Here is a 26,857-nt window from a genome sequence, read left to right as displayed (position 1 = left end):
CTCGGTACTTACAAGGGATGCACCGTTATCACAATCGCAATGTTCGATCACGATCATTTTTAGTCGGCGACCTGATTCTGAGAAAAATTCAAACTACACGGGATCGGCACAAGTTATCTCCCTTGTGGGAAGGATCGTTCATAATTTCTGAAGTCACTCGGCCAGGTTCTTACCGACTCAAGCGTGAAGACGGTACTCATATCGACAACTCTTGAAATATTGAACATCTTCGTCGTTTTTATGCTTAGGCATTACTTTTGTATCTTCCTCTTTGACTGCTGACATCAAGTTTTTCCTTGAGTTATCAGTCGGGGGCTACTATAATAATAATGGAGTGTGGTTTTTATCAATTCAATTTGCTTACTTGATTTATCATTGCCTTGTTCGATTTTTTGGCTTAGTCAAAGAGTACTAAAAGTTTTAACAACTTTTGCGGGTCCTAGGCTCAATAAGGTTTGACAAAAACTTTTAAGAAATCTGGAGCTGAGTTTAAATCATCGAGCACAGCATAAATTCATCAGTATAGTACAAATTGTGTCTCCATTGTCATCATCATTATCATCAGAATACACAATCAATTAGATTCAGTTTTCTCATCATCAGAATCATCAGACCCAGTCGGCTTAAGATCGTTGTCCTGGAATCTCTCCACTACATCAGCGGCTATCTTGTCAGCAGCTTTTTTGCGCATCACTGATGAGGTCAAGGGCGGCTTCTTCACTTGTCCCATCTGCAAAGCCGTCAACAGTATCAATATCAATTTTCGGGTACAAGGACTTGGTCATCGCCAGCGCTAGGCCTGCTCCCATACTCCCAGCTTCTTTGATGTTTTTAAAATATGTATCCGGAGCAGCTCTCAGCTTGTCGAAGATTTCGACAGCATCAAGTGAACTTGGACCGTTGTTATTGAAAAACATGGCCTGGACAAGTGGCGTAGCGGCATTGGTGAATTCATCTCTGGCTCCTTCAAGCTTCTTAATTTTATTAACTAAGACGTCGAATTGGGCCTGGGATTTGATCTTGCGGTCTACACAAATAGGTTTACATCAATGACTAGGCATGAAGATGAGAGTGGTTTTTGAAGTTTCAGCTACCAGTACCTTCGACATCTTTCAGAGCCGAGTCCCTCTGTTTTGCCAACTCGACCTTGTCTTTCTCCAGAGCTTGGATTCGCTTCTCCAGCTCAGATATCCTGGAAGCTTGCACTGTGTTGCTTTTCATTGGTCAGTTGCACATGGATAGCAACATGAAACAAGTCAGACAGAGACGATGTTTACCTTTTGATGAACCGCTCAGCTCAAAGTTAGAGTCTTGAAGCTCGGCGATCTGATCTCTAAGGTCATGTTCAGTCTTCCTAGCAAGCTCTTTGGCTTCACACAGCTGGTCTCTGGTTGCTTCAAGGGTTCCAAGCTGGGGAACTAATTTTTCAAGAGTTGCGGTCTTCGCCTTATTCCTGAGATGGATTCTCTGCACCACAAATTTATCCGTATCTAAGCAAAGTGGCTGACAGGATGATTGAAGCCGTGTATAGGGAGACTTATATTTACAAGGCGAGTAGCTTGGCCGATGTCTTTTTCAGCAAACATACTTCCTCGTCCTCTTTTTGTTTATTTATTACGATCCCCTGTGGTTGCATATCGTCATCCCACCACTTAACTAATATGGGTGGGCGAGAATCTTCAGCCGATTGTATCCGGAGGACCTCTTCTTCGTCACCGATCATCGGGCCTTATGCATTCATGAATAATGGTGAAACAATTGGAGAAAGTCTGTCGGATCAAAACAGATTTGGAGGATTTGCTTACCTGTTATGATTTCCGGTCGGGGACGAGCAGGTCCTTGCACCCTAACAGGAGAGTTAGTTCCAAAGTCAGCGCCAGCACTCGTCTTGGGAGGGCTATCAGCCTGGGTTTCTACTTCCGGGATGTCATTATTTTGTTCTGTACCCGACTGGTTTAGTCGGGGCTCCTGATTAGCACCGACTCCAGCTTCGGCCGACTGATTTCCAGTCGGGGGCTCGTTACTGGTCTCTACATTGTCGGTTGCTGGTTGATTATCACTCAGGCGATCTTTGGCAGTTGCTCCGGTTTCTTTTGAAGGACCCGTCTCCGTGTCAGTCGGCTCAGGCCTTTTCCAGAAGGATCTATGTCAGATGGCTTCCTATAAATTTGAGTTATGCTATCAATGCTATTTCAATAGTGAGTGAGCAGCAATACAAGGGAAATGGCCAAATGATTTGTACCTGGAGGACTTCCTGATTTTCGGCATGGGACGACTGGATGTTTTCTTCTTCGGGTTAGCTTGCCTTGGCTGTTTTCCAGTCACCCCTTTTCTGCCAGCCTTTTCAGCATCGTCATTTTCATCGTCACTCAGAACCAATTTCCTCTTGCAGAAGTCTGACTGGTTAGCCGATTGAGAGGTGTTAGGTTGAGTATCAGACCGGATTTTTGGTCCTCCACCAGCTTGACCAGTTTGCCGATGGGGTGAGCGGCGTTGAGCGATTGGAGGATTTGACTTCATCAGGGCGAATTCCTGGGCATGATGATCCAAGTTTTCAATCAACTTTGTAGATGATAAAAGCGTGCTTTTGAGAAAGGCTGAGATGTTAAATACATACCAGTGGAGAGGGGTTGAAAGCATTGTATGGCACCACTGGCAGCAAGTGCGAATAGTTGACTACGATTGCATTTGAGAAGATTTTATACATTCTCTCCTTCATAATTTTGAATTCAAGAGATTCTAGATCTTCGCGGTTAGGGTCATGCTTGCCGTCGAATTCAAAAGCCGTGCGAGATCTTTCCTTGATTGGGGCCAGCCGGCTCTTGATAAAATGTCGGGTGATATGTTCCCCTTGCAGACCCTGCTCCTTCAGCTTCAGCATATGATCCATCAGGGCAAGCGCTTGAGCAGCTTCATCTCCCATTGGAAGTGAGTTCCAAGTATCTTGATACACTGGAGGAAGGCAGGAATACTCGGGAAGAGCTGGTTCAGAATTTTGCACATAAAACCAATTTGCATGCCAACCCTTATTTGAAGTTTTAAAAGGCATGGAGAAATATTTTTGGCTCAAGGTTCCCCTTAGTTGAAATCCGGCTCCCCCAACTACGCATGGTTTGCTTTTGTTTGGCTGGGGTTTGAGGAAGAAGATGCGGCGGAATAGAGCGAAATGCGGCCTAATCCCCAGAAAAGCTTCGCAAGCATGGATAAAATTGGCAATGTGGACTATGGAGTTGGGGTTTAGATGATGCAAACTGATCCCGTAAACTCCAAAATCCTCCGGAAGAATCTTGAGGTTGGAAGAGAAAATCCGCCATAAAAGAAATGGGAGAATACCACCACCTCGTGTGTCGGGGGTCGGAAACATTTCACCATATGCTGGACGCCACCCGATGATCTCTTTTGCCGGAAGGACGCCGTGCGCCACCATCTCCTTCAAGTTCTCCTCCATTACATTGGAGGGCGCCCACTGACCTTCAAAGCTTTCTCTCTCTTCCGCCATGGATACGAACTGGATGGTGTGATTTGATCCGAGATGTGGCTGGGAATGGATGGGAGATTGATGCGGTGGTTGCGTGGGAGGTTTTTGTGGAATTTTGGAGGATGGGTTGGAGCGAATCGGTGAACCCTAGTTTCGCCGGCGCGGCTTTGCACTGTAGCAGAGAATGGGGAAAGTGGCGAGAGTTTCGGCGGGGAAGACGAAGCGACGTTTGGCTTTTGGTGTTATTTGGGTATCGGGAGTACTAATGGGCCTAGGCCTAAAACAGTACTTCAGCCCAATTTTGTTATCGGCGTGGTTAAGTTGTGATCCTTAGGGACTTAGGCATTTTTGCTTCGGCAATTGATTCTTGTCATATGTGTTGATTTATGGATCTTTAGAGTATTTTTTACTCGGGCCTCTTTATATCTCCATTTTTGGTATATTAAAGCTAAAGCAGTCGGCTGGATGTTTTGTTTTATTAAACGTCGCATGTGCTTGGCTATATGATATTTTGGATAATTCGGTTGTAAAACCACTCGGTTGGATGTTATTTGCACCTTGACTATATGTTTAGATTTTAACTAATCACATAATCGGGGGCTACACCTAATTAGGTGCATCTAGTCGATGCACCCGATTTTTTGTTTTCAGCCCTTCAGAGTCTTTGATTTTGGTGTTCGGGAGATCAAGGCAGAAGGAGTCGAGGTACTCAGGTTATCGTTTTGGATTACGAGAGAAGGCTATTTCGTCGACTGTAAAGGTCTCAGGGGCTACTGTGGAGATTATGGATACCCCATACCTATACGGTATGTATATCCGACTGAGTATGGGGGTGCCATGTAGAGATAGAATATCTTTAAAGGGACTCGGGTTAAGTTCTAAACTTGTATGTCAAGTAAATACCCGGGATCCTAGTCGGTTACGATTATATTTTATCTGTAACTACCTATTCCGTTAGGGATATGGACTGTACTTTGTAATACGGACCCTATATAAGGAGCGGTCCGGGTGCCTCTAGGGGCACGATTTTCACCCAGATCATACGATCAATAATATACTCGGCGGATCAATCCCCGGACAGGAGTAGGGTATTACTTCTTGATTAAGAAGGTCTGAACCTGTATAAAATTGCTTGTCTCTAAACCCATCCACTTTTCCAGCTTGATAGCCACCCCTTTAGTATTGCCGAAATCTTATTTCAACACATAGTAAGTACCGTGCAGTTGATGTTGATGTTCTGGTTCTATGCATGTTTCCGTATAGTACAAATGGTTAGGTCCCATTCAGAAATTTGTAGTGCTTAGGCAACAGAATCGATAGGCCATATAGTACTGTAGAGTACATATATGCAAGGAAGGAGAGACTAGAGAGGGCACCACACACTTTTAACTGCAAAAAGTCGTCCAGAAACATTTGCAATACTAACAGGCAATTAATTTATAGTAACTGATGCCTACAAGGATACAACCCTGAACTTTCAGGTATTAGTTTTGTAGCGTTTGTTGAATGAAGCCACCAGTTTCTGGGCACTACTTCATGATTGTCCAAGGTAAGAGTACTATTACTACCAGAAGAGGTCATGTCGAAGTCCAACGAGGGACTAGTTATTTTTAGTCTGCATAGGCTCTCACCAGTTCACTTTTCAGTTGATCACCAAGTTCTCAAAAAAAAAAAAGAACTTTGCAGATCACCAGACAATAGGAACTAGATTCTTTTTGGTGAATGTACTTTAACATCCTTTATGGTATGGATTCAGTTCAGACTTGGATAAGTGATTAGATGCTTCCTCCACCACAACTACTAAAAAGAAATTAAAGATCATGAAGGAGATGAAAAAAAGTGATGGAAACCAAATGCACAAACCAGGCATGAATCAATAGGTGCACGCGGCGGTAGGGCATGGCCAATGAAGGTCACATATAGCAGTGGTTTCACGTGGGCCATGTGAGCTGACACCACACATAGGTCAGTAGGTCGCATATCCTACAATGGAGGTCACACTTAGATGTTTTCTTTTCAGTACTTAATTATTTGTATGTCAGTTCTTTGAGATTTATTATTATAAGATCACCTGAACCTTTTATGTTTTAGGTAATATGGCAAATATGTACCCTTAACCTTTTATGGTCCCACTTGTCGTCCACTTCCTCTATATTTTTTTCACCCAACCCTCTCTTTCTCATTGATTCGAATCTCCCCCATCGAACAAGCATTGCTGCTGCGTTCTCCCTTGTTCACATCTCTCCCCTTATTTGCATCCTCAGCCTCTCCTCTCCCCACGTGCGCCATCGGTCTCTCTCGTTCTCCGCCCACCGCCATGCTCACGAGCCCTCCTACCTCGTTGACCAAATCAAGACGGTGGGGCATCCTTCCTCCCCTCCTTCCCAAGAGACGGCCCGACAACAACATTGGGTGCATCGAGGTGGTGGGAGCTCGATCCGGTGAGGTTGCATCGATTTCTCCAATGAGATCGTGTCGATTTTGTCAGCGGTGGCCTGATTAGCTTCCTGATCCCCTGATCTATTCACCGGAGTCCTTTGTCTGTTCGACATACTCCATGTCTCTAGGTGTCCTTACTTTTTCCCATTCTCCCTCTCTCTTCCTCTTCTCTAGGCCTGGACCACCGAAGGCATCTCTCATCTAGAGGCACGTGTACCTCCCGCAGGGGTACGCATGTCCCCGTAGGGGCACAACTCCGTCCTTGCCGGCACGAATATTTGGCTAGGGCACGATGAAACCACACGCCATGTAGGAACGTTTGGCATGGCCTTATGGAGCCACTAGGATGAAACCACACGGCATGTAGGAGCGTTGGGCATGGCCTATTTTCTCCTGGATATGAATACGGATATGTTATCATTGTTTCCGACGGATATGGATAATAATACAAATTTTCGGTGAACCGTGTTATTCGGATATCCGCTAAAGTCATGAGAAATACATCATTTTTTTATAACTCTACAACCTTCAATCTACCTTTTTAGATTAATAATAGCTCATCTCTTAACACTAGTCCACATTATTAATATTATTTAAAATTTTAAATATTTTTATAACTTGTACTATATTTTATAATGTGCTAATTATATATGATGGTATTTGTTTCTATTAGAAGTTGAGGTGGTTTCCGTGTTCCGAGAAAAAAATGTTTATGTATTCGTGTCTGATCATATTCGATCCTTATTCGTATTTGTTTCTAAATCTGAGCTATTCGTATTCGTTTTTATATCAAAAAAATAGAAACAAATATGGTATGGGCAGTACCCGTCTGTATCCGCACCATTTTCACCTCTACAACACACCAGTAAGGTAGCATATTTTTAAAAGTACTAGGTGCCTGTGCTCTGCTATTGCCACAGATAAAAGAAAAATGATCACAATATTGTTGACTATCATAAGTAAAAGTATTTTCTTCATGAAATATGTTGCCCCGTCTTTTTTATGTAAGATACTCACCTTAATTTAATTTTATATACCACTATCTATTTACATTTAATTGCTATATAATATTAAGCAATTTAAGAGGTAATATGCTCAAACTAAAATATGAGTAGATGGAGTAGCAGATTCACTGCTATCACCAAAAATTAAAGCCTCTAAAAGAGTATTGGATTTATAAAGTTCATTGCTGGAAAAGGAACGATCAAAGCTTGAAAATAAACAGTAATCTGCGACAAATTCTTGAATAAGTACCAACTCTTTAAAGATAGAGGTGGTATCTCTTTTTATCGATAGTGCTTATCTCTTAAGTTATCCGCATATAGTTTCTATTAATTTTAACATAACTACCAACTTTAGAAAATCACAAACAAATCGTCGGCACAAATTGAAAATCACAAAGCGTGTCACATGAGCCATCACCAACTACTACTGGTAGACTACACCATCATCGAGATCACTTAAATTTTATTATTCAACAATATATACTATACTCCGTTATTATATTTTCTAAAAATTAATCAGTAGTACTAAATGGTCCCGAATACGTTATCCGTTGTACAGTTTTCCAAGAACATATACACGAAGCTCGATGACGTTAATTTTCTAGAGATTTTAGGCCAGGAGGTACTTGATGTCGGCATGGTACAGACTACAGAGTTCGATCAGATTGTGCCCACAACCCTCTGTATATGTATCTGTATCTGTATCTGTATGCAGCTTCAGTGCATTTTGGGGGCCTAGCTAGCTTCTTCAGCGATCGCCGTGCAGCAGCAGCAATGCATGTGACCGTTCACGTGGCTGCTACAGGGCATCGCCCCTTTGATTTCTCTTCCTCTTTTAGGTTCCTTTTTCAATGGTCTTTTTTGGGCTGGCAGGAGTTTTTCATTGCAATCAAGAAGTACAGTCGCGACCGTTTTAAATGCAAAATAACTCCAACAGTTCCTTTTGTGCGTACTGGCATCACGTATATCGATCTCCAGTCCAGGTTGAGAAATAATTTAGTTTCTAATTTGGCTGCCAGATTATTTTTTTTTTAATCTGACGAGCGTTTAGTGTTCTACTTCATCTATATCAAAATATAACCATCTAATACGAGATAAGACACATTACATATTCTAGTACTAGAAATATCTAGTTATTAGGTCACTATATTTTAGAACGGATGTAGTACTATTTGCATAAAAACATATTACGTTATAAATTAATAAGTAGTCATTGGTATCTGGATCATGAGAATATGCTATTTTAACAATATCTTCAAAATCCTTAATTAGACCAATATTTTTTTGTTCTACGTGTATTTAAAAAACTGCAGAGAGTTATAATTAATGTTTATGAAAGTAAAATGATTTGATTTTCTATTCAGGTATTCCATACATAGTTGAAATTTATGTGAACATCCAGAATTATTTGATGGGATTCTTTTGATCCAAAGCCATCTCTCTTAGCTCGAACAACATGCATCCACACATGTAGCATGCATCAGTAAATGGATTTTTCAAAAAGTTGAACCTTTTTAATTTTACAAGTAGACTCTCCTGAAATTTGTTTTCTAATTCTGAACTTTTTGGTCATACCAGTGTCGGTGGCTGCGAAACAATGACGTGGCAATTTTGTTTGGCCACATCACCGAGACTGTGTGCCAAAGGATTCAAAACTGAAAATAAATTTTGTGAGAATCTATTTTTAAAATTAAAAAGGTAAAATAATAAAAAATTTCTCGGTAAGGCTCATGAGACTATAATAATTAAGTTGACAAAATTATAAATGTAATTTGAATTTAGTATCTGGATGTGAAATGTTATGGCCTATTTGTGTATTCCTCTTGTGCACTGTAACAGATATCAAATAAATGTAATATAATGTGCATCTTCTACATAATCATAAACAAAAAACAGCAGCACGCGTGCCATCACCTCTGGCTAACTTAGAATCATCTCGGATGATTTTTCATATAATTTCTTTCGTGACAAGATTTTTAATAGAATTAATTTGATAGTATCTCCAATCAAAAGGGTTTTTAGCTTATTTATTTGTTCCAATTTAGTTGCACATTTTCCAATCTAATATTTATTTGCACACGGACGATGGACAAAGTAAACCATCAGCACATATACGTACCAAAATGTACCACAGCACATATTAATATACGTACCAAAATGTACCATCTCGCTTTAGTGCTTTCTACGATCGAAGTGTGTTCTTGTCCAATTAATTAATTATAAGATGCATATACGCCCTTGGCTTTTGGTCAAAATATAGCATAATTATACGGAGGAGCAAGTTGGGGTACTAATAAAATTGGATCTAGAAACCAAGAAAGACTAGACAATGATCCACGCAATGATTGGCCCCCCTAATCGCACATGAGGTGTGCCAAGGACTTTGGGCTCAGCCCAACCTGGATCCGCTCTTTCGCTCACATGGTCACCCCTGGTAATAATAAACTTATTGCCCACCAATTGCAATTAATTATCTCCCATAAACAACCCTGCTTTCTTGCTAATTTTTGTATGCGTGTGAATCTCTCCCTTGTTCAGCAACAAATTAATTTACAGTTGCAGGGGTGATAGGTGATACTCCTATATATATGATACTAGTATGTCTTGTTCACTAACAAATTAATTTACGGTTGCAGGGTGATAACAGAGTTATGTGCATCCAGATAACAGAAACGACGACCATTTTGTATTCTTGCGATTTAGCATGTTAATTTGCCGTTTCAGGGTGATAGTTTTGATATAACAAAATAATAGTCGTTTCTCGTTGTGCTTAGCGCTCTCAAATTATCAAGAATAAATACTTTGCAAGCGGTGAAGAAAGGAACTAGATCCCTTTGTCCATAATTTACCAAAAACAATTGCAACAAAGAAGATACCTTGCTCCATTACAAAGAAAAGTAGAGATAAACAATTAATGGTCGATGGCTCTTTATTACTGTACATTGTTATATACTCCTCACTAGCTAGCATATATGTGTGGCCTGAACTTTCTAACATGGGCAAAAAGTACGCCACAAGAAAACACTGTTTGTACAATTTCTACAGGTGACTTGACTACGAATTTATGATTAGTCTACCTGTCCAAGGACATATACATGACCCGTTAGACACCAACTTTGTACATGTTTTTAAAGGGTGAATATATAATATATAAATTGATTAACTTTTATATAGATGCACTATCCTGCATCCTACCATTTACATTTACGTTAATTGTAGTGAATAATTGGCACGGTTTTGTTAGAAAATTATCGTCATATATTTTTTTAGTGAATTTAATCGAATTATTGACCATCCTTTTAGGCACGCTGGCAACACGTTGAGTCCGCAAGTCTTAGCTTGCTCATGAATACGATCGCATCTGTTTACTTTTGGCTTATTAGTCATAGCGAAAATTTGAATTTGAAAACCTAATTAATTTAGAGTTAATTTTAAGGGTTTTCCATATTAGTTTATTTTTTAAGTATTTACTTTTAAAATCAACACAGATACAAAAGTTTTCTCATATAAATTATCAAACTATTTTGGTTCCTTCGTTCATTTTCATGGCTTATCAGTCAAGTCATGGAGTAAAAGATAATGGAGAGGCGTAGTAAAAGATGATGGCACAAATTGATACTCCATCCGTCTCAAAATAAATGCATACATGATTTTTCGTGTCTAACTTTAATCGTCCATCTTATTTCAAATTGTTTTAAAAAAACTAAAAAAATATAAATCACAGATAAAATACTATTCATGTTTTATATTCTAGTAGTAATAAAAATACTAATCATAAAAATATTTCAAACAAGACGGACGATTAAAATTAGACACGGAAACTTATGACTGCGCTTATTTTGGGACAGAGGTAGTACTGCTTTCAAATTAATATTAAAATATTTTTTGTGATAAATTTTGATGACACTATTTTCACATAACAGCATTGCATGATTGCTCTTTTTTTTTCAAGAACTGCAGAAGTTTGGTCGCATGCTAAATTAATATTAAAATATTTTTGTGATAAATTTTGATGACACTATTTTCACATAACAGCATTGCATGATTGCTCTTTTTTTTTTTCAAGAACTGCAGAAGTTTGGTCGCATGCTCTATAGAAGAGGTATCCATTTTTGAACTGAACATGACAAGAGAATCCTCATGGGGTGTAGCACCACAACTGTATCTAATTCCCTCAACACATGGGGGTGGTGATCTACTGAGTACTACTGACCCTCGCAAGGTGAACATGCCATTGACTTGACCACACAAAATGGGGGGGCAAAACAGCCATTTCACCCTCCAAACTCACCTTAGCCTGGCTTAATTACCACATCAGCTCATTAATGGCGCTTCCACTACAATAATCCCCACAAGAGGAGACCAAAGTTTAAACCTAACTTAACCACCTACTACTTCAGCTAAAGCTTAAAAGAAGCTAAACTAGCTAAGCTAAGCTAAGCTGGCCGGAGATGTCCAGACCGGACCAAGTGGCGAAGGCCGAATAAATCTGGAGCAGCGCCACCAAGAATCGCCGAGATCCCTTCCCTCCCCCGGACTCCACTCTACACCCTTCACGCGCGCGAGCACGCACGCAGTTGGTGCGTCCTTTCCCTCGTCTCCATCTCCATATCAGCCTTCCCCTTCACCCCAAAGGCACCTGCCACTGGCAGCAGGCGGCTTCAAGAACCAAAGAATCTTGACACACAGAGATAGAGAGAGAGGAAATTAAAGGTAATATTAGTAGTAGTGAGTAGTGACTTGATCTTGACAAAAGTTAGAGGAGCAGGAGGAGCAGGAGGGTGGAGGGACCATATTTCTGGTTCTTGGAGTGTGATCATGAGGTCTCCGAGATCGGGGAGACAGGATCCATAGGTGAGGGCGTGTGAATTGGAGACTGATTAGAGAGCTAGGCGAGCGAGGAGGAAGAAGAGATCAGGTGAAGATGAGCTTCAACAAGAGCAGGGGGGGAGCAGCGGTGCTCGGAGGAGGGGACGAGCTGGTGCTCCGTGGCACCATCTCCAAGAAATGGACCCTCCTCCTCTGCCTCGCCAGCTTCTGCATCGGCCTCATCTTCACCAACAGGTACGCCCCCCTGCTTCCTCCATCGTCTTCTTCTTGCTCCTGCAGGTTTGTCCTGGTTTGGTGTTGAATAATCTTGCGTGATGCAATCAGTTTGATCGCCTTCGTTTTCTGCATGCTTTTTTGCTTCGTCCATTCGTGTACGGGTGAATTTAGACGCCTTTTTTTCATCTTCCATTCCATTCCAAAAAGGAAAAGAAAAGAAAAATTGATCCTGTCCCGCGGTGATCGGATCCTACCAGCAATTCGCTTTTCTCTCTTTGCCTCCTCCTCTCCGTTCGGTTCGTTCAGCCAAAAATTCTCTGAATTCTATTGGTTTCTTTCTTGCGTTCCTCTGCTACTCTTTTTTCTCATCCTCTCCTGGTCAATGGAGAGTACACCCCCAAAGAACAACAAACAACTGTAGCTGGCGTACTGTACTCTCATCTCCTCTCCTCTGCTCTAAGCTGTTGCTGTAGCGTACTCCTACAGAAGAAGCAGCTCTCTGGAAGAAATTTAAAAGGGCAAAATCTCTCTCGAAATAAAGGCTCGATCCTGCTTTGCTCGTGCTAAATGTGGGTGAGTTCTTGGAAGCTCGTAGCGTACTTGCCTAGTCGATGTGACGCTTCTTTATTTCGAGAAGATCCGACGGCACGGGTGGGTAAAACTGGATACTGAGTACATTTATCGCTAACTACCTGATATACAACGTATACCTGTCGCCGACAACACAGTAGCAACGTATACTCCTGCTACCGGTACACTTCTGCTTTTTTACCTGGACGAAAGTTACAGTTGCCATGGCCCCATTAGTGGAGGTCGGTAAATTTTAGGCCTGTTAACTTTGATGCCAAAAAAATCTTACCAAATTTTGGCAATACCAAAATTTTGATATAGTTGTCAAAATTTTAGTAGGATTTCTTATGTAGTTACCAAAATTTGGCAACAAACTAAATATAGCCATTTTTTGGCAACTTTATTAAAATTTGGTAAGGTTGAAAATAGCATCATTGACCTTTGTTTCTTTTTTGGCCTTCCTTGGGTAGTTTGTACAGTGAAAAATACAGTTGGAAACGTCATGGCTACAGAAACGTCAGCAGAGGTCGCAGCCAGCAGCCAAGCATGGAGCAAACAACAACCTCTGTTTTTTTTACACTGAAGTTTATGCACTTAGTATCTTTCTGTGAAATGCGAATAATATTTTTTCGAAAGAAATGAGATGAGAATAATCATTAATTTGCAGTCTTTTACTAAATGCTTACTCTGTTGCGGTTGTTACTCTATTTGTCACTATAAACAAGTACCGCAACCGTCCTACAAAAATGCTACTCTCTCTGTCCCTAAATATAAACATTTTTAGATTTTGACGTAGTCTTCAAAATGTTATTATGACCAATAATATTTATAACATTAAGATGTTTTAAATAAAAAGAGTTATATATTATGATAGTTTGTTTAATGATAAATCTAGTCCATCAATTTTACGTGATTGATCTTTTTTATTCTTTTGCTATTAATAGTTAAAGTTAAAAATGTTTGACTTAACACTATTCTTAAAATGATTATATTTTGGAGCAGAGGAAATAAGAAAAAAAATATTTGTTGCAGGATGTGGACAATGCCAGAACCAAAAGAGATCATCAGGAGATCGGCTCTAGAAGTGAACAAGATGAACCTGTTGTCTGGTGACTGTGCTCCGAAAAGTGTAAGCATTAACTGTCACACAAATATTTTCAGATTACTTTGCAAACATCATTTACAGTGACCTCTACTGTTAGTAAGAAGAATGAGAAAATTAACAAATGTCGTCAATGCATTTTCACGAGCATCGTTATTTTTCCAGCATATTATGCAGGTTATGGAGCAAAAAGATATAATTGGAGAGGTCCCAAGAACTCAGGATGCTATACAGTAAGTACCAAAAGGGTTGAGAGAATGATAGCCTACTTTTATGCTGCTGATTTTAACCTCAAATTTATAAGTCCAAGGTTCATAAGAATCTGTTTTGTTATCAGGGCATTGGACAAAACAATATCAAACTTAGAAATGGAGTTAGCATCAGCAAAGGCGTCACAGGAGGAGTCTGAGCTCAATGGAGCGCCGCTATCAGAATCTACGGGGAAACGGAGATACTTCATGGTCATTGGCATCAACACCGCATTCAGCAGCCGGAAACGAAGAGATTCACTTCGTGCTACGTGGATGCCTCAAGGTTGTACATTCTTTTGCATGGAGAATTTTTTTTCCCACAGTAAAACATGCTACCTGATATTGTTTCTGTGTTTGCGACAGGTGAAAAAAGAAGGAAGCTTGAGGAAGAAAAGGGAATTATCATCCGATTCGTCATTGGTCATAGGTTAGTGCAAGAAAACATGTACTTTGGGCGATCTGTATGGACAATAGTTAAGGGAGAGTTTCTATTATATTAGACAAAAGAGTTAGTACCAGTTATGATTCAGCAATGTCAGAAGACGATATCTTGAGCTCACAGAATCTGAAATTTTAACCTTTCTAAATTGACAGCGCAACATCTGGTGGCATACTCGATAGAGCTATAGACGCAGAAGATAGGAAACATGGTGACTTCATGAGATTGGTAATTACCATAGGACTTACTCTAGCTGGCATATAGTACAGTATTACTGGCTTGTTTATTTGTCTGTAAAGCTGAAATATCTTGGAATATTTGTTGATCACTCAGGATCATGTTGAAGGGTATCTGGAATTGGCTGCAAAGACGAAATCGTTCTTTGTGACAGCCTTGTCCATGTGGGATGCAGAGTACTACATTAAAGTGGATGATGATGTACATGTAAATATAGGTGTGCATTACTACCCTCTGATCTAACATCATATCCCTTCATTAAGTGTTTTTTCTGCTAAAATTTTGACTAGTTCATATATTTTACTTACATTAAATTTCTGCTATGTATTTGGCTTACAAATTGTACACTCAAAGTTGATAAAATATCGTATATGCTGTAATCTTCAGAGATGTTACTCCCAAAGCACAAGCTTAAAACCCTTTTACTGGAAAATTCCATCTCAATTATTGTGATACTATAATTTTTTTAGATATTGTTATAGTGATACTATAATAATCAGATATAAAAATGTTGCAGCAACTCTTGGTAACATATTGGCTAAGCATCGGTCGAAGCCTCGAGCTTACATTGGTTGCATGAAATCTGGTCCAGTCCTGGCTCAGAAGTAAGTCCCATGTTGTTGTCATGTCTTCCTTGATGTTTTAAACAGCTGACCAAATACCAATTTGTTTTTTATTCTCAGGGGTGTAAGATACCATGAGCCCGAGTACTGGAAATTCGGCGAATGGGGGAACAAGTACTTCCGTCATGCAACCGGCCAGTTATATGCAATCTCCAAGGATCTAGCTTCTTATATATCAATCAACCAGTAAGAAATTTCTTCAGATTTGGTTTATCTTTGTTGATTACACCATAATATGTTTTATCTAACCTCTACCCATCATTGACCATGGATGATGGTGATGTTTCAGGCATGTTCTCCACAAATATGCTAATGAGGATGTATCATTAGGAGCATGGTTCATAGGTCTAGACGTCGAACACGTCGATGATCGCAGGCTTTGCTGCGGTACACAACCAGGTATAGTTAAAATCCTTACCATCTTTTGAACTGATTTCCTTGCTCTTCCAGATCCATGTTTGGTCTTGACATGTCAGTCAACTCTTCATAGTATGGGGTAGTCGGACTGAATACAGCTTACTTGATCTGTATTTATCATATTTTATATTACGAAATGTATCGAATCATTTGGTGAAACAGTGCAGTTGCGTTTGTAGTTTGGGGTGGTTGTCAGTCAACTTCACTAAGTAGGTATGCTATCTGCTGTCACAAACATGTGCTTGTCAATTGTTTTTGGTAATCATGAAGCATCCTGTCAGGACACTAGACATCGGACCTTTTTCTAACAAGGCCACTTCTCTTCTCTCTGAAGGTGTCACAGCTGCTCTTAGATAGATATTTCATTTCACCTTAAATACTGTAATGGACTAAATTGGCCATTGCGCTCGTCATTTAGTCATGTATGCTCACGTACACAATTGATTAGTTTCAGAGACTGGTAGGTGTTACAGGACAATTAGCAAACTGTTACAGGGGAAATGTTGTCGTTGTCAGATGAGCTTAGAGTTCTGGACTGACGTGATCAATCACCCTGCTGATTGACATGCATGATGAAATTTCAAATCATTTTTTTTTCTTTTGTCAACTTCTGATCATATTTTAGCCAACTGTTGGTTACAAATTTTTCAAATGGTTCGCACTACTGCAGATTGCGAATGGAAGGCGCAGGGAGGCAACGTGTGCGCCGCGTCGTTCGACTGGAGCTGCAGCGGCATCTGCAAATCGGCGGATCGGATGAAGGAGGTCCATCAACGATGTGGGGAGAACGACAGCGCCATCTGGAGTGCAAAGTTCTGAACTGAAGGAACATAATGCCCAACAACAACTTTGCACTCTTGAACACAAGCAGCACATATATATATAGATACAAGATACAACTCGTGATTCAACAGTGTGAGTAACCAATCATCTGAGCAGAGGAATCCCTGAAGATGATGAACGGAAAGAACAGTCGATTGATGGCAGTTTCAGAGATCATGGGATGAGTGTACACTCAAGTGTACAAGCATGGCCGACAGGATGGGTTCTTCTGCTGCTTTTTTTTTCTTGTTTCTTTTTTTTTTCTTTTGGTGGTTTTCAGTAGGTATTGTATTGTTTTAGGGGATCTTTTCTGTTTTGTGGTCGAAAAGATCCCTGGAAATTACCCATAAAGATGGAGAAGGTGAGGAGGGAAAGAGTGAAAGGAGAGGGAGATCGAGAGGGGTCTCCCCCCACCATTCTTGGAAAGATGTTCATCACCGTTTCTGATTAATTTTCTCTGGAATAACATAATAAGAAGCTCATCTTCTCTTAGGTTGCTATCTCCCTTTCTTTTCAGCAGGAACTCGTCCCCAAGTATTTACAGATGTATATTGCATTTGTAACACACTTTGTCCAAATTACCGCATGAAATAAAACAAACGACAAAATACGTACGTCTCCAAAACATTGAACCATGGCCCGCCTAGGATGAGGGTACATAAAGTGTTGAAAACGATAGGAAAATAGCCTCTACCATTTCAATAACTATTTTTTTTTTATAAAGAGGTGCCGCTGAAACGAAAATGATATCAAAAATATTAGAAAAAATAAAAAGGAACTATTTTTTGGGTGCCGTTGGAATTCGGTAATCATGATGGAAATTCTGAACTATGTAATTTATAATGACTATATAATATGACCACATTAGTTCATCCTACAATTAGAAAATTGTGAACCGCTTTCTTTTGGACCTTATTATGTCAATTCCCGTGAGGGAGGGATTAAAGAGTATTCAGAGAGATTAATTCTCAATAGGTGTCGAATTATTCTTCCCCAAATCTTCTAATTTACATGTAGATGAGATTAACCAAACAAGGCTTTAATGATTACACTACCGTAAATCATGCACGGCCTCCCTTTTAACTTCGTCGTAGAACGGGGTTTATAGTGGAATAAGTTCACTTTAGGTCCTTCAATTTGTCGCCGGTCTAATTTTCGTCCTTGCTCCTGAAAACCGGACATAAGCATCCCCTAACTTATAAAACCATGCAGATGAGATCCCTCGACAGTATTGTGCCCGGTTTTGAATAACGTGGCATCTACGTGGCTCCTTTAACTAGGTTCTCGTCCTATATGGTATTGACGTGGCGCTTATGTGGCAATTGGATCCCGGAAAAATAATTAAAAAAAACCCCAAAACCCATATGTCAATTACACACAAAATAATAAAAAAGGGTAGGCCCATGTGATCTCACATGTCATCCTCCCTCTTCTCTTTATCCCCCTCTCTCTCTCTCCCCTGCAGTTCTGCACTGAAGGAGGAGGGCGAGCGGGGGTGGGCGGCGCATAGGGGTGATGAGCGGAGCGGCGGCAAGGCGGAGCAGAGGGGCGGCGGGCGGAGCAGAGGGGCGGTGCGTGGAGCGGCGGCAGGCGGAGTCGCGGCGGGCAACAAGCAGAGCAAAGGGGCGGCAGGTGGAGCAAAGCGGTGGCGGGCAAGCTCATGGAACTTGTTCGCCGCTTGGGCCACCGGGCGGGGGAGCTCGGGACAGCGGCACCCGAGGTGGCCAACCACCGCAGCGCCGCCCCTCACAGCGGCCACGGTCTCCCCGCCAAGCCGAGGTCGCTGCCCGCTGTTGACGCGAAAAATACACACTGGCCTGGGAGATCTACTTAGCTCCAGTGCAGGAATTTTGGCGTTAACACCCGCCGCCTGCCTCGCTTGCATGCTCCGCCATTCTTCACCCACCCGCCCGTCCGTCGCACGCCGTTCTAGTCCCCACAGATCCAGGCCACCGTCTCTCCGCTGTCGTCCCAAGTGAGGAGCTCTATTGTTGGCGGCGATGGAGGGGCGGAGATGGCGGGGTTGGAGCAGAGGAGGAGGTTGCTCTCGGCATCGATGCCACCATCTCCACCCGCCCCCGCGGCAGAACTGACTACCATGCCACTGGTCTCCTCCAAGAAGACGCCCACACCCGCCGCTGTGCCGACCACCCCCGCCACCCCGGCCCCCTCCGCAGGCGCCCACTACCCCGGCTTCGGCCACCGCGTCACCCATCAAGTCCACTAAGGCATCCGTCCCGGCGCCCAAGGCCCAAGGCCACCCCGCCGCCGGCCTCCTCTCCCCCGGTCGAGGCTCCCGTTGCCTCGCCTCTTTCCCCCGTTGCCGAAGCGCCCGCCACCATCCCCACCAAGCTCGACGACCCCCGTGCCGATGCCGGCCAAGAAGAAGAAGCCCTCCTCGCCCTCCAAGAAGAAGAAGAAGCTCTAAGGCCCCTGCCCTGGCCCCCATCGTCGTCGAGTCCCTCATCCTCACTCCTCTCAACGACGTCATTGTCCACCATCTTGAGGATCTCCGCTGCGGTGCACGCCGAGCTGCCGCCACCGCTGGAGCTCGGATAGCATGCCTCGCTCGCCTGCTCTGCTGCCCGGGAAGAAGATAGAGAGGGGGGAGAGGGAAGAAGAGAGGAGTGAGATGAGGAAGAAGAGAGAGAAGGGAGCACTGATGTTTTAAGGCTGACATGTGGGTCCCATGGGGACCCCACCATTAATAACTTTTTTAGCTGACAGGTGGGGCCACAGTTTTTATTATTTTTCCAGGATCAAATTGCCACGTAAGTGTCACGTCAATGCCACGTGGGACGATGACCTAGTCGAACATATGAAAACATAGTACTACTATATATAGTCTAGCATTCGCACGACTCTAATCAACCTATTATAAGATATGTATATGAAGACATATGAATTATATTAGGTGCATGAATTATTTTTAATCATTATAGTTATGGTAACATTTCTCTAAATTAAACCAAAAGCTCTACGTATTATTATGAAAATCGTCCAAAAATTTAGCTCTTTCTCGTGCATAGTTTTTTTAAGTACAAGTGGCCGAACTTATAGAATTAATTGTTGTATCCAATGCTAATTTAATCTAGGGACTTAAAAGTACAATACACACTAATTTTTGGAATATACCAAAATTAGGAGGTGGTTTTGCCTTTTGTTTTCTGAACTTTGCAAACCTTTCTACTGTCATGTATCGTATGGGACCATGGATTGCTTGGAAAAAGCCTTTTATTTCTACAGTTCTATTGCTAGTTCTATTCCCTATAATTTTTTTTTGTTTTCTTTGCTCTCTCACACATGTGAGGCAGGCGTTGAAAAGCTCTTTACTATTTTTCTCCATCGGACGTTCCTGCTTTTGTTGCTGACATGGATCAACTAGTGCTATTTTTGAATTCAATATTCACCTATAGAGATTATTGCATATAGTACAACAGTGATCCCTTCTATTTCACATGCAAGTACCACCAGTGAATGGCAAGGAGGGTTTGCGTGGTTCTCAGGATCCAACCAAATGGTTCCTCCGATGCGTACATTCCACATGCAAGTGCCACCAGTGAATGGCAGGAAGGGTTTGCGTGGTTTGTAGAATCTAGCCAAATGGTTCCTCCGATGCGTACAGAAGATGGAAGCTCGCAGTTCCTTCCAGGGCACGCAACGTTTTCCGATAGTTCAATAAACACACATGTTAATGTTCATCATTTTGTAACTTACTGAGTCACAAACATATTTGCTTATTTTTGCAGGTGTACCTCAAGTTAACATGCCCATGTTTCCAACGGGTATGAATGATCAGTGGCATAGAGCTTCCACATACAACACTGGTTCGTATATAATGTGTTTCATTTTTTACGATCTTTATATTGCGATATTAAATTAGCGCTGCACCTGCAGTGGGATGTACCAAATGTTCATAAATGGAAACGCACAACCACAAGGACCAAGCTTTTTGGAGATGTTATGCCAAGGAGATTGGTTGTTCAGTCAACCACCTATCATGCAACCACAAACAACAAGTACAAATTATAATTTACTACAGAATATTTTAGTTCCAGTATGTGTGTACGCTACAACTTTGGATTCCATGTTTTGTAGGAATGTACTCCGCCATCCAAATGATGGGATATGCCGGCAATACACAATCCTATGGAGAACCATGTAGCTACGGCGGGGGGTCGTCAATAGCACAACACGAGATAGGACCGCCGCAGATTGATGAACCTCCTCCAATAACTTAGCTGACCCAAGACTACGGGCACGTTGATTTCAACGGTGTTGAGGTGGCACGTAGGTCTGTTCGCGAGCGACATTCACCGGAAAGATTATTGTTGTCAGGACGCAGGCCTCCAACTGGTGCTAGAAGAAAGGGAAAGAAAAAAAGACATTAGCACATCAAGAAATTTCGATGATGAGTCTAATGAGTATAATGATTTTATATTTTGCTCATTCGAACTAATCATTAATGTTGTGTGTTAAAACTTTCTAATGTGTCAGCTACATTTCTGAATAAATAAATTCGAAATATTTACTTGCCTTTCCTTTACGAACACTTACAAATATTTACCTTTACACGACACTTCAGTTGGTTTGAATGCTTTGCGAATTTACGACATTATCTTATGGTAAGCCCCCAATACACACCATAAATTATCGCGTACTCAGTTCATACCACAAGATAAGGCATGTAAATTCGCAAAGCGCACTAACCTATTGAAGCTTACACCAATGATAAACTCTACGAATATGAGTTATATGATATATTTGAGTCCGCTTCATTTGTTTCGTAACATTCCTTTTATTGTAACTCGACGAATAGGCTCTCTAACCAGAGTCGCCTACCACTGAAAGCACAACGCCGTTAAATTCTGAAAAATTCGCTCCCATAGGGAGTCGAACCCAGGACCTCAGGTGCTACTGAGACTCTTATAACCACTAAGCTACAGGCCCTTTCGCGGAAGAGGTATATTTTTGCTAAAACTTACCACCATGTATATAAACGTAAATTATGGAAAAAAAAGTATATTTTCAAATTTAATTCGCACATTGGCACAGACGTTTTGCACCCCCAAGAACCTGTTGGGACGACACGGGTGGACGGTTGGATTTCACACCCCGGGACTCCCACATTTTCAAATTTTAAAATTCAAATTGCCGTCACAACGGCCGCAAATCCCTCCCCCTTCCTGAGTTACTCCCAACCCAACGCCTTAACCCTATAAACTTCCCTCTCCTTCCCCTTCCCCTTCCCCCGAATCCATCCTACCTCGCCGCAACAATCCAGAGAGATCATCGAGAGAGGAGTCCACCGGACCCATGAGGAGCGGCGGCGACGTCAAGTCCTTCCGGCAGCGTCAAGCCCACCGGCGGCGTGCCGGCGTCTCCAAGAAGGCGCCCGCGTCGCAGGGTGCTTTTTTCCTCCCGGTTTCTCCCGCCCCAAAACTGTTCGATCGATTGCGTCTCCGCTGATTTGATTGTTCGGGTTTTTTTTTTTTTCAGCGACGCCAGATCGCGCCGTCGAGGAGGCGGAGGATGAGGGGCGAGAGAGGATGGCTCGGGAGTTCGACATGGACATGCGGTAAGGAGCTAAGGGCCCTGCCTCGGCCTCACCCGCGCCGCCGCGCTCGGCCTCGCCCCACCGCCCGCCGTCATCGCCTTCTGCTCCGACGACCAGCCATGCCTCTGGGAGGGCCGCGTCTAGCTCTAGCAACACCATCCACCACCACCCGATCGGCCGATCCGCTTCCAGAAAATTCTAGTGTTTATAAGTAGGAACAGCTTCTCCTCTGCTTCCATCTGCCACGCCTCGTGGTGCTTGATGATCGTGTGTTCTTATCTGAAATTTATGATGTTATTCTTCTCCCAGTTGGTATGATCTATGGCATTTTGATTTGATTACTACAAACTCTAAAATCATGGTAAATTAATCCAAACATTTCATTCCCTTATCTCGATTGTTGCGGGCTGTGTGTGGTATGCAATATATCTGAAATTCTGATGCCATTCTCCCAGTTAGTATGATCTATGGCGTCTTCGTTGTATCAGCTAGTATTACATATTGATTGGATTAGTGCCAACTCTAAACCATGATAAAATTAACCCAAACATTTCATTCCCCCAATCTTGATTGCATACAAGAAATCACACACAATTGAATATCCCGTTGGTACTGGGAAAAGGAAGCAACAATTGCAACTCACGATTGGATTAATAGATCGTTCTTTGCAATATATCCCAATCCACCAATCCTGTTATTACATTACAAGCACGCTTACACAAGGTAATACTGAATCAGGACGAACGAACATCAGTACACAAAAACATAGCATTAGCAATGTCAAATGTCCTTTTTTATGTCTGATATCTGGAACAGTAAGCTCTATGCCAGTAAAATAGTGTTGCAAGTAGCCTGATTCCTCGATCGTCCATGTAAAGAACTTGTTATCCACGCTCCGTTCCGTCCCTGTATTCTTCTCAGTATGGAATAATCGATTCGATGAGCTCCTGGAGTGGAGCCAGCTCCTTCTTGTCAATCAGGCCAAATTCCTGCACCACATACCAAAAGGCCGGAAACAAATGAATTTTGTTTTCCCCCGATTTCTATGAACCAAGAGCAAATATGAGATGATATGTAAACAATCCTGGTAACGAGTTTACAATCTACAAACACAGGAGGCTTACAGTTGTAAACAGAATGAAGTGCTTGAAGCACGTGTTAAGATGGGCCTCCTCCTTGAGGCTGACAATCTTCTGAAAATGGGAGTGATATATGTGGGCATAAACACGAAACAAGCGCTTGAAAATTGTCTTTACAACCTCCTTGAAGTTTGGCGGGAATGGTGTGCCTGGTAAAGGAATTAAACCCAGATCAGTGTCATTAGTGTCAAAATTGGACAGATATATGAGTAGTGCCTGCACTATTTCTAAGGTACAAACGACCATTCCAACATCAAATATTTGTGATAAACAATGATTACCAAGCTTTTGGGGAAATATAGATTCATCATCAAGTTGGCCTTCAATCCAGTCCATTAGGTACTCCACATATTTTGGTGCTGACACTTCTATCGGCTTCTTTATCTGTACACCATCAGCCCATCTGTACTCATACCTGCATAAATTCCATGTTTCTGTTGTTACTTTGTTATGACATGACCAATATTTAAGTAATTCTGTACAAAAAATGAATCAGGGACTTGTTGACATGACAACTCCACTTTGTAATAGGTGGATATAATACAAAGTCACTTTATAATAGGTGGGGTATAATACAAAGTGTTCTTGGAAATTTTTGTTCCAAAAAGGACCCGTCATGCTTGTCAATGTTCAAGCCTAATTATATCAGGACATGTGGAAAGAAGCAAAGCACTGTGAACAGGCTAAGGCCAAAGTTCCAAAAAAAAATAAGGCAGCCATGAGGCATTCGTTACTTCGTGAACCAATGTTTCCAAACTACCAATCCAAATCCTCAGCTTAAATGCCCTAATATTTGATATAGATAATGGAAAAACATTGCCAACAGAATAAAAAATATTTATAGCATGATAAGGTAATCATCTACTCCTACATATTAGCTTCTAAACAGAAAGTGGTAGATCAGTTTATGCATAATGTCCTACAAAGAAGTTTACATATGCTGCTACAGAACCTTCAGGCACTAACAAACTTCCTTTGCATAAGATTTTCTTTTGTCTTGTTTTTGTTTTACAAGCCCAAAAAATAAGATTGATGGAATAACGTACTTTGGGCCAGCAGTCATTGTTGGGCAGCTCTCAGGTGTGCAGAACTCAGCGAGTGTGCCGTACAGCAGGTTAACTTGGTTAAAGAAATCCACAGCTGAAAAGGAAAAGATATGCGTTAGCTTGAAAATGACTGGGTTAAGTAGCATCCTACACCGCAAGTTATGCTATTCAATAAATTACAAACATAAAAATCAGATGAAAAATGTCAAGAATGGATCAAGGTGGAAAATGAAAGGGAAGAACATTACTATTCACAGCCAGCCATTCATTGATATCTTCTCCAGGCGGCAACCTTACAGCTTCCCTAAGGTTTCCACTGCCAAGAGTGGCATCTATGTGCTTCCGAAGCTGTGCACCCTGCAGATCAAAAGGGAATCGTTCAATGGCAGGTATAACATTGAAGCTCTGTGCCATTGTGTCAAGTTCTGCTCTGATGAAGAAGGCTACAGAGATAATTTTCTGTAGCAAGTTTAATTGTAAAATATAGTTATGCCAAAACATGCGCCCATCTGAGGTGATTTACAAATCCAGGATGTGTAGTGAAGATTGTACCAATCAAACAATTAAAATAATAAAATTGACTAACATTCTCAAGTGCACTGACACACGTATAAAGCAAGCTTCGCCCTGAGACAGAATGGTTTTGGAGAACACATCGTTTGCCATACATTGTCAAATGAGGTAACTACTACACAACATGATATTTAAGACTTCTCAAGCAAAGGATGTGATATATAAGAAGTCAACTCTTAATCCTGAATGTGCCAAAATGTTATGAGTGCTTTGCAATGGTCATTAAGAAGTGACAACAGTGAGTTAAAACCTATTTTGGCCAGTTTTGAATAAAAAAAGTTAAAACTGTTTTTCTCTTAAATAAACAGACAGTAAACATGTTGATTAAGAAAAAAAAAGCCAGAAGGAATGCCAAAAGAGTGGGATGACCATTGCTTATAACATTCAAATGGGAACTAAACGGCAATGACAAAGTCAAAACAGACACCTCTTTCTTGTCCACTAGTGGAGAGAATATTTAATGTCAGTTAAGATCGATCGCCAAACCATTTTTATCATGCACTTCAAATTAATCTCACTAGATGAGTTATACTAGCTCTGACTAATACTTATCCAGTGACAATCCTGAATTTAACCTCGTCGGATGAATTATGCTAGCTCTGACTAATATTTCTCCAGTGGCAAAGCTAGAGATGGCGAGAACTCAACACCTAGTCATAATAAGACCCAATTTGATGGCCTGAACCAAAGCAAAGCAGTTTGTACACAGGTCACGTGATACATGCTGGAACACCCTAAATTGGTAAAATTCGGCAAAATTTGTTCTCGCTTGGTACCAATTACCAAAGGAAAACAAACTGGGTGGAAATTCTCACCTTGCTTCCTGAAGGAGCACTCTTCTTGGGACGGAACGTCTTCTGATTCCTGACAGAAAGACACAAAAAGCTCATCAGGGTAGCAGCGTCAGAATTAAAGCAGCTAGCTAACACACAGATCAAATTGTACACAGCTGGGCACGATCTGATGCACCGGTGTTGCTTTCGTGGGAGAAATCGAGCTTACGGAAAGGAAATCGAGCATAGCAGGAGCTCCCATGGCGACGAAACCAGCTACTCCTAGTTCTAGGGCTGCGCTACTAGGAAGCAAGCAAGAACCGACTCCGTCGACGGATCCGCCGCCAAACCCCCAATTCCGGCGGCCCCAGATCTCGCCGACCACCGCCGATTCCCAGCAAAAACGTTACTACTACTACTACTGAACAAGAGGAGAAAGATGAAGTGGATGGTTCGAGGTCGGGGATCGCGAGAGCTCACCGGCCGAGCCCGAAGAGACTCATCCCTCCTCCTCCTCCTCCCGCTTCTCCTCCACTCCCGATCCGAGGAGAACTCGCTGCCGACGCCGCGAGGAGAGGAGAGAGGCAGAGGTAGGCTGCGGCCGGAATGATTCGCACGCACGCGCGGCTGCTGATGCTGCAGCAGCGTCTGCGCGTCAAGGCGGAGGATGGGGGAGGCGGGGCGCAGGGAGGAGGATCCTGGGCCGTCGGATGGAGGGAGTGGACGGTGGATGGGAGGAGGAGGCCTGGCTGGCATCCATGATCGATCTCGGTCAGGTCACGGACCCCCGAGGAGATTCCCCCCGGGTCAGATCAAGATCTATCTTGGTTTGTGTTTTTTTTGCTTTTGCTGTTCTCCTCCTCCGATCCGTCCGTCCATGTGCTACTGCTGTACAACTATGTACAGTTGTGCACATAGCATGGCATGGCGTGGATCAAGAATCATCACCGCTTATTTTGGACTGGCAGGATTATGTACTATCAAAGAAACTAAATTTCGAGATATCAAACTCAATACTGCTATATAATTGAATTGTATGACTAAAATACAACAGCTTATAACCCCATCTCCTATGTTAATTGAAACGAAGCCGTACTGCATAGTCGTATATGCAACACTATTCTATCAAACTCCACTTAGCTGGTTAGAATTTAGTTGTCGTTATTTAACTCTTCAATAGTAAGGAGCATCTTGTTTCTAAGTTTAGATTATGCTGGAACTAAGATGTCCTCTCTTGAAGTGCTCGGAGGGCAAAGCCATCTCTTCTTTGTCATAACCTATGCTCTTGTAGGCGACTCATTTTTCCCTTTTGTCCATCGGTTTTGATGGCTTCTGGTTATG

General features: G+C 42.0%; 2 protein-coding genes and 1 pseudogene across 2 annotated transcripts; 2 read left to right on the top strand and 1 right to left on the bottom strand.

Annotated features, from left to right (window-relative positions):
• Positions 1 to 11,330: 11,330 nt before the first annotated feature.
• Positions 11,331 to 17,001, top strand: LOC127768201 (probable beta-1,3-galactosyltransferase 2). The gene is made up of 11 exons (XM_052293736.1): positions 11,331 to 11,985; positions 13,570 to 13,666; positions 13,805 to 13,872; positions 13,977 to 14,173; positions 14,254 to 14,317; positions 14,485 to 14,557; positions 14,663 to 14,783; positions 15,084 to 15,171; positions 15,250 to 15,375; positions 15,479 to 15,588; positions 16,277 to 17,001. Exons 1-11 carry the CDS (start codon positions 11,846 to 11,848, stop codon positions 16,423 to 16,425), a joined length of 1,233 nt encoding a protein of 410 aa, XP_052149696.1. The 5' UTR covers positions 11,331 to 11,845; the 3' UTR covers positions 16,426 to 17,001.
• A 4,635-nt stretch (positions 17,002 to 21,636) lies between these two features.
• On the top strand, positions 21,637 to 22,567 carry LOC127768388 (uncharacterized; annotated as a pseudogene).
• Positions 22,568 to 22,579: 12 nt separating this feature from the next.
• On the bottom strand, positions 22,580 to 26,163 carry LOC127768387 (MOB kinase activator-like 1A). Its single transcript, XM_052293964.1, has 7 exons — positions 25,997 to 26,163; positions 25,559 to 25,607; positions 24,419 to 24,527; positions 24,171 to 24,264; positions 23,406 to 23,539; positions 23,110 to 23,273; positions 22,580 to 22,974 (listed from the first exon to the last, which is right to left on the bottom strand). The coding sequence occupies exons 1-7, from the start codon at positions 26,017 to 26,019 to the stop codon at positions 22,903 to 22,905; spliced, it is 645 nt and encodes a 214-aa protein (XP_052149924.1). The 5' UTR covers positions 26,020 to 26,163; the 3' UTR covers positions 22,580 to 22,902.
• Positions 26,164 to 26,857: the final 694 nt, after the last annotated feature.

The sequence above is a fragment of the Oryza glaberrima genome, chromosome 3 (genome assembly GCF_000147395.1).
Source record: "Oryza glaberrima chromosome 3, OglaRS2, whole genome shotgun sequence".
NCBI classification, from domain to species: Eukaryota; Viridiplantae; Streptophyta; class Magnoliopsida; order Poales; family Poaceae; genus Oryza; species Oryza glaberrima.
Note: the sequence above shows the minus strand (reverse complement) of the source record. Positions and strands in the feature narration are given on the sequence as shown.

Excerpts from the sequence above, each read along its gene's own strand:
- LOC127768201 (XM_052293736.1), top strand. The coding sequence starts at position 11,846 with ATGAGCTTCAACAAGAGCAGGGGGGGAGCAGCGGTGCTCGGAGGAGGG. Across the intron at positions 13,667-13,804 it reads GTGACTGTGCTCCGAAAAGT|CATATTATGCAGGTTATGGA; the intron begins GTAAGCATTAAC and ends TTATTTTTCCAG. Across the intron at positions 15,172-15,249 it reads GGTCCAGTCCTGGCTCAGAA|GGGTGTAAGATACCATGAGC; the intron begins GTAAGTCCCATG and ends TTTTATTCTCAG.
- LOC127768387 (XM_052293964.1), bottom strand. The coding sequence starts at position 26,019 with ATGAGTCTCTTCGGGCTCGGCCG. Across the intron at positions 24,265-24,418 it reads TGAATGGCTGGCTGTGAATA|CTGTGGATTTCTTTAACCAA; the intron begins GTAATGTTCTTC and ends TTTCCTTTTCAG. Across the intron at positions 23,274-23,405 it reads TATATTTCCCCAAAAGCTTG|GCACACCATTCCCGCCAAAC; the intron begins GTAATCATTGTT and ends TTCCTTTACCAG.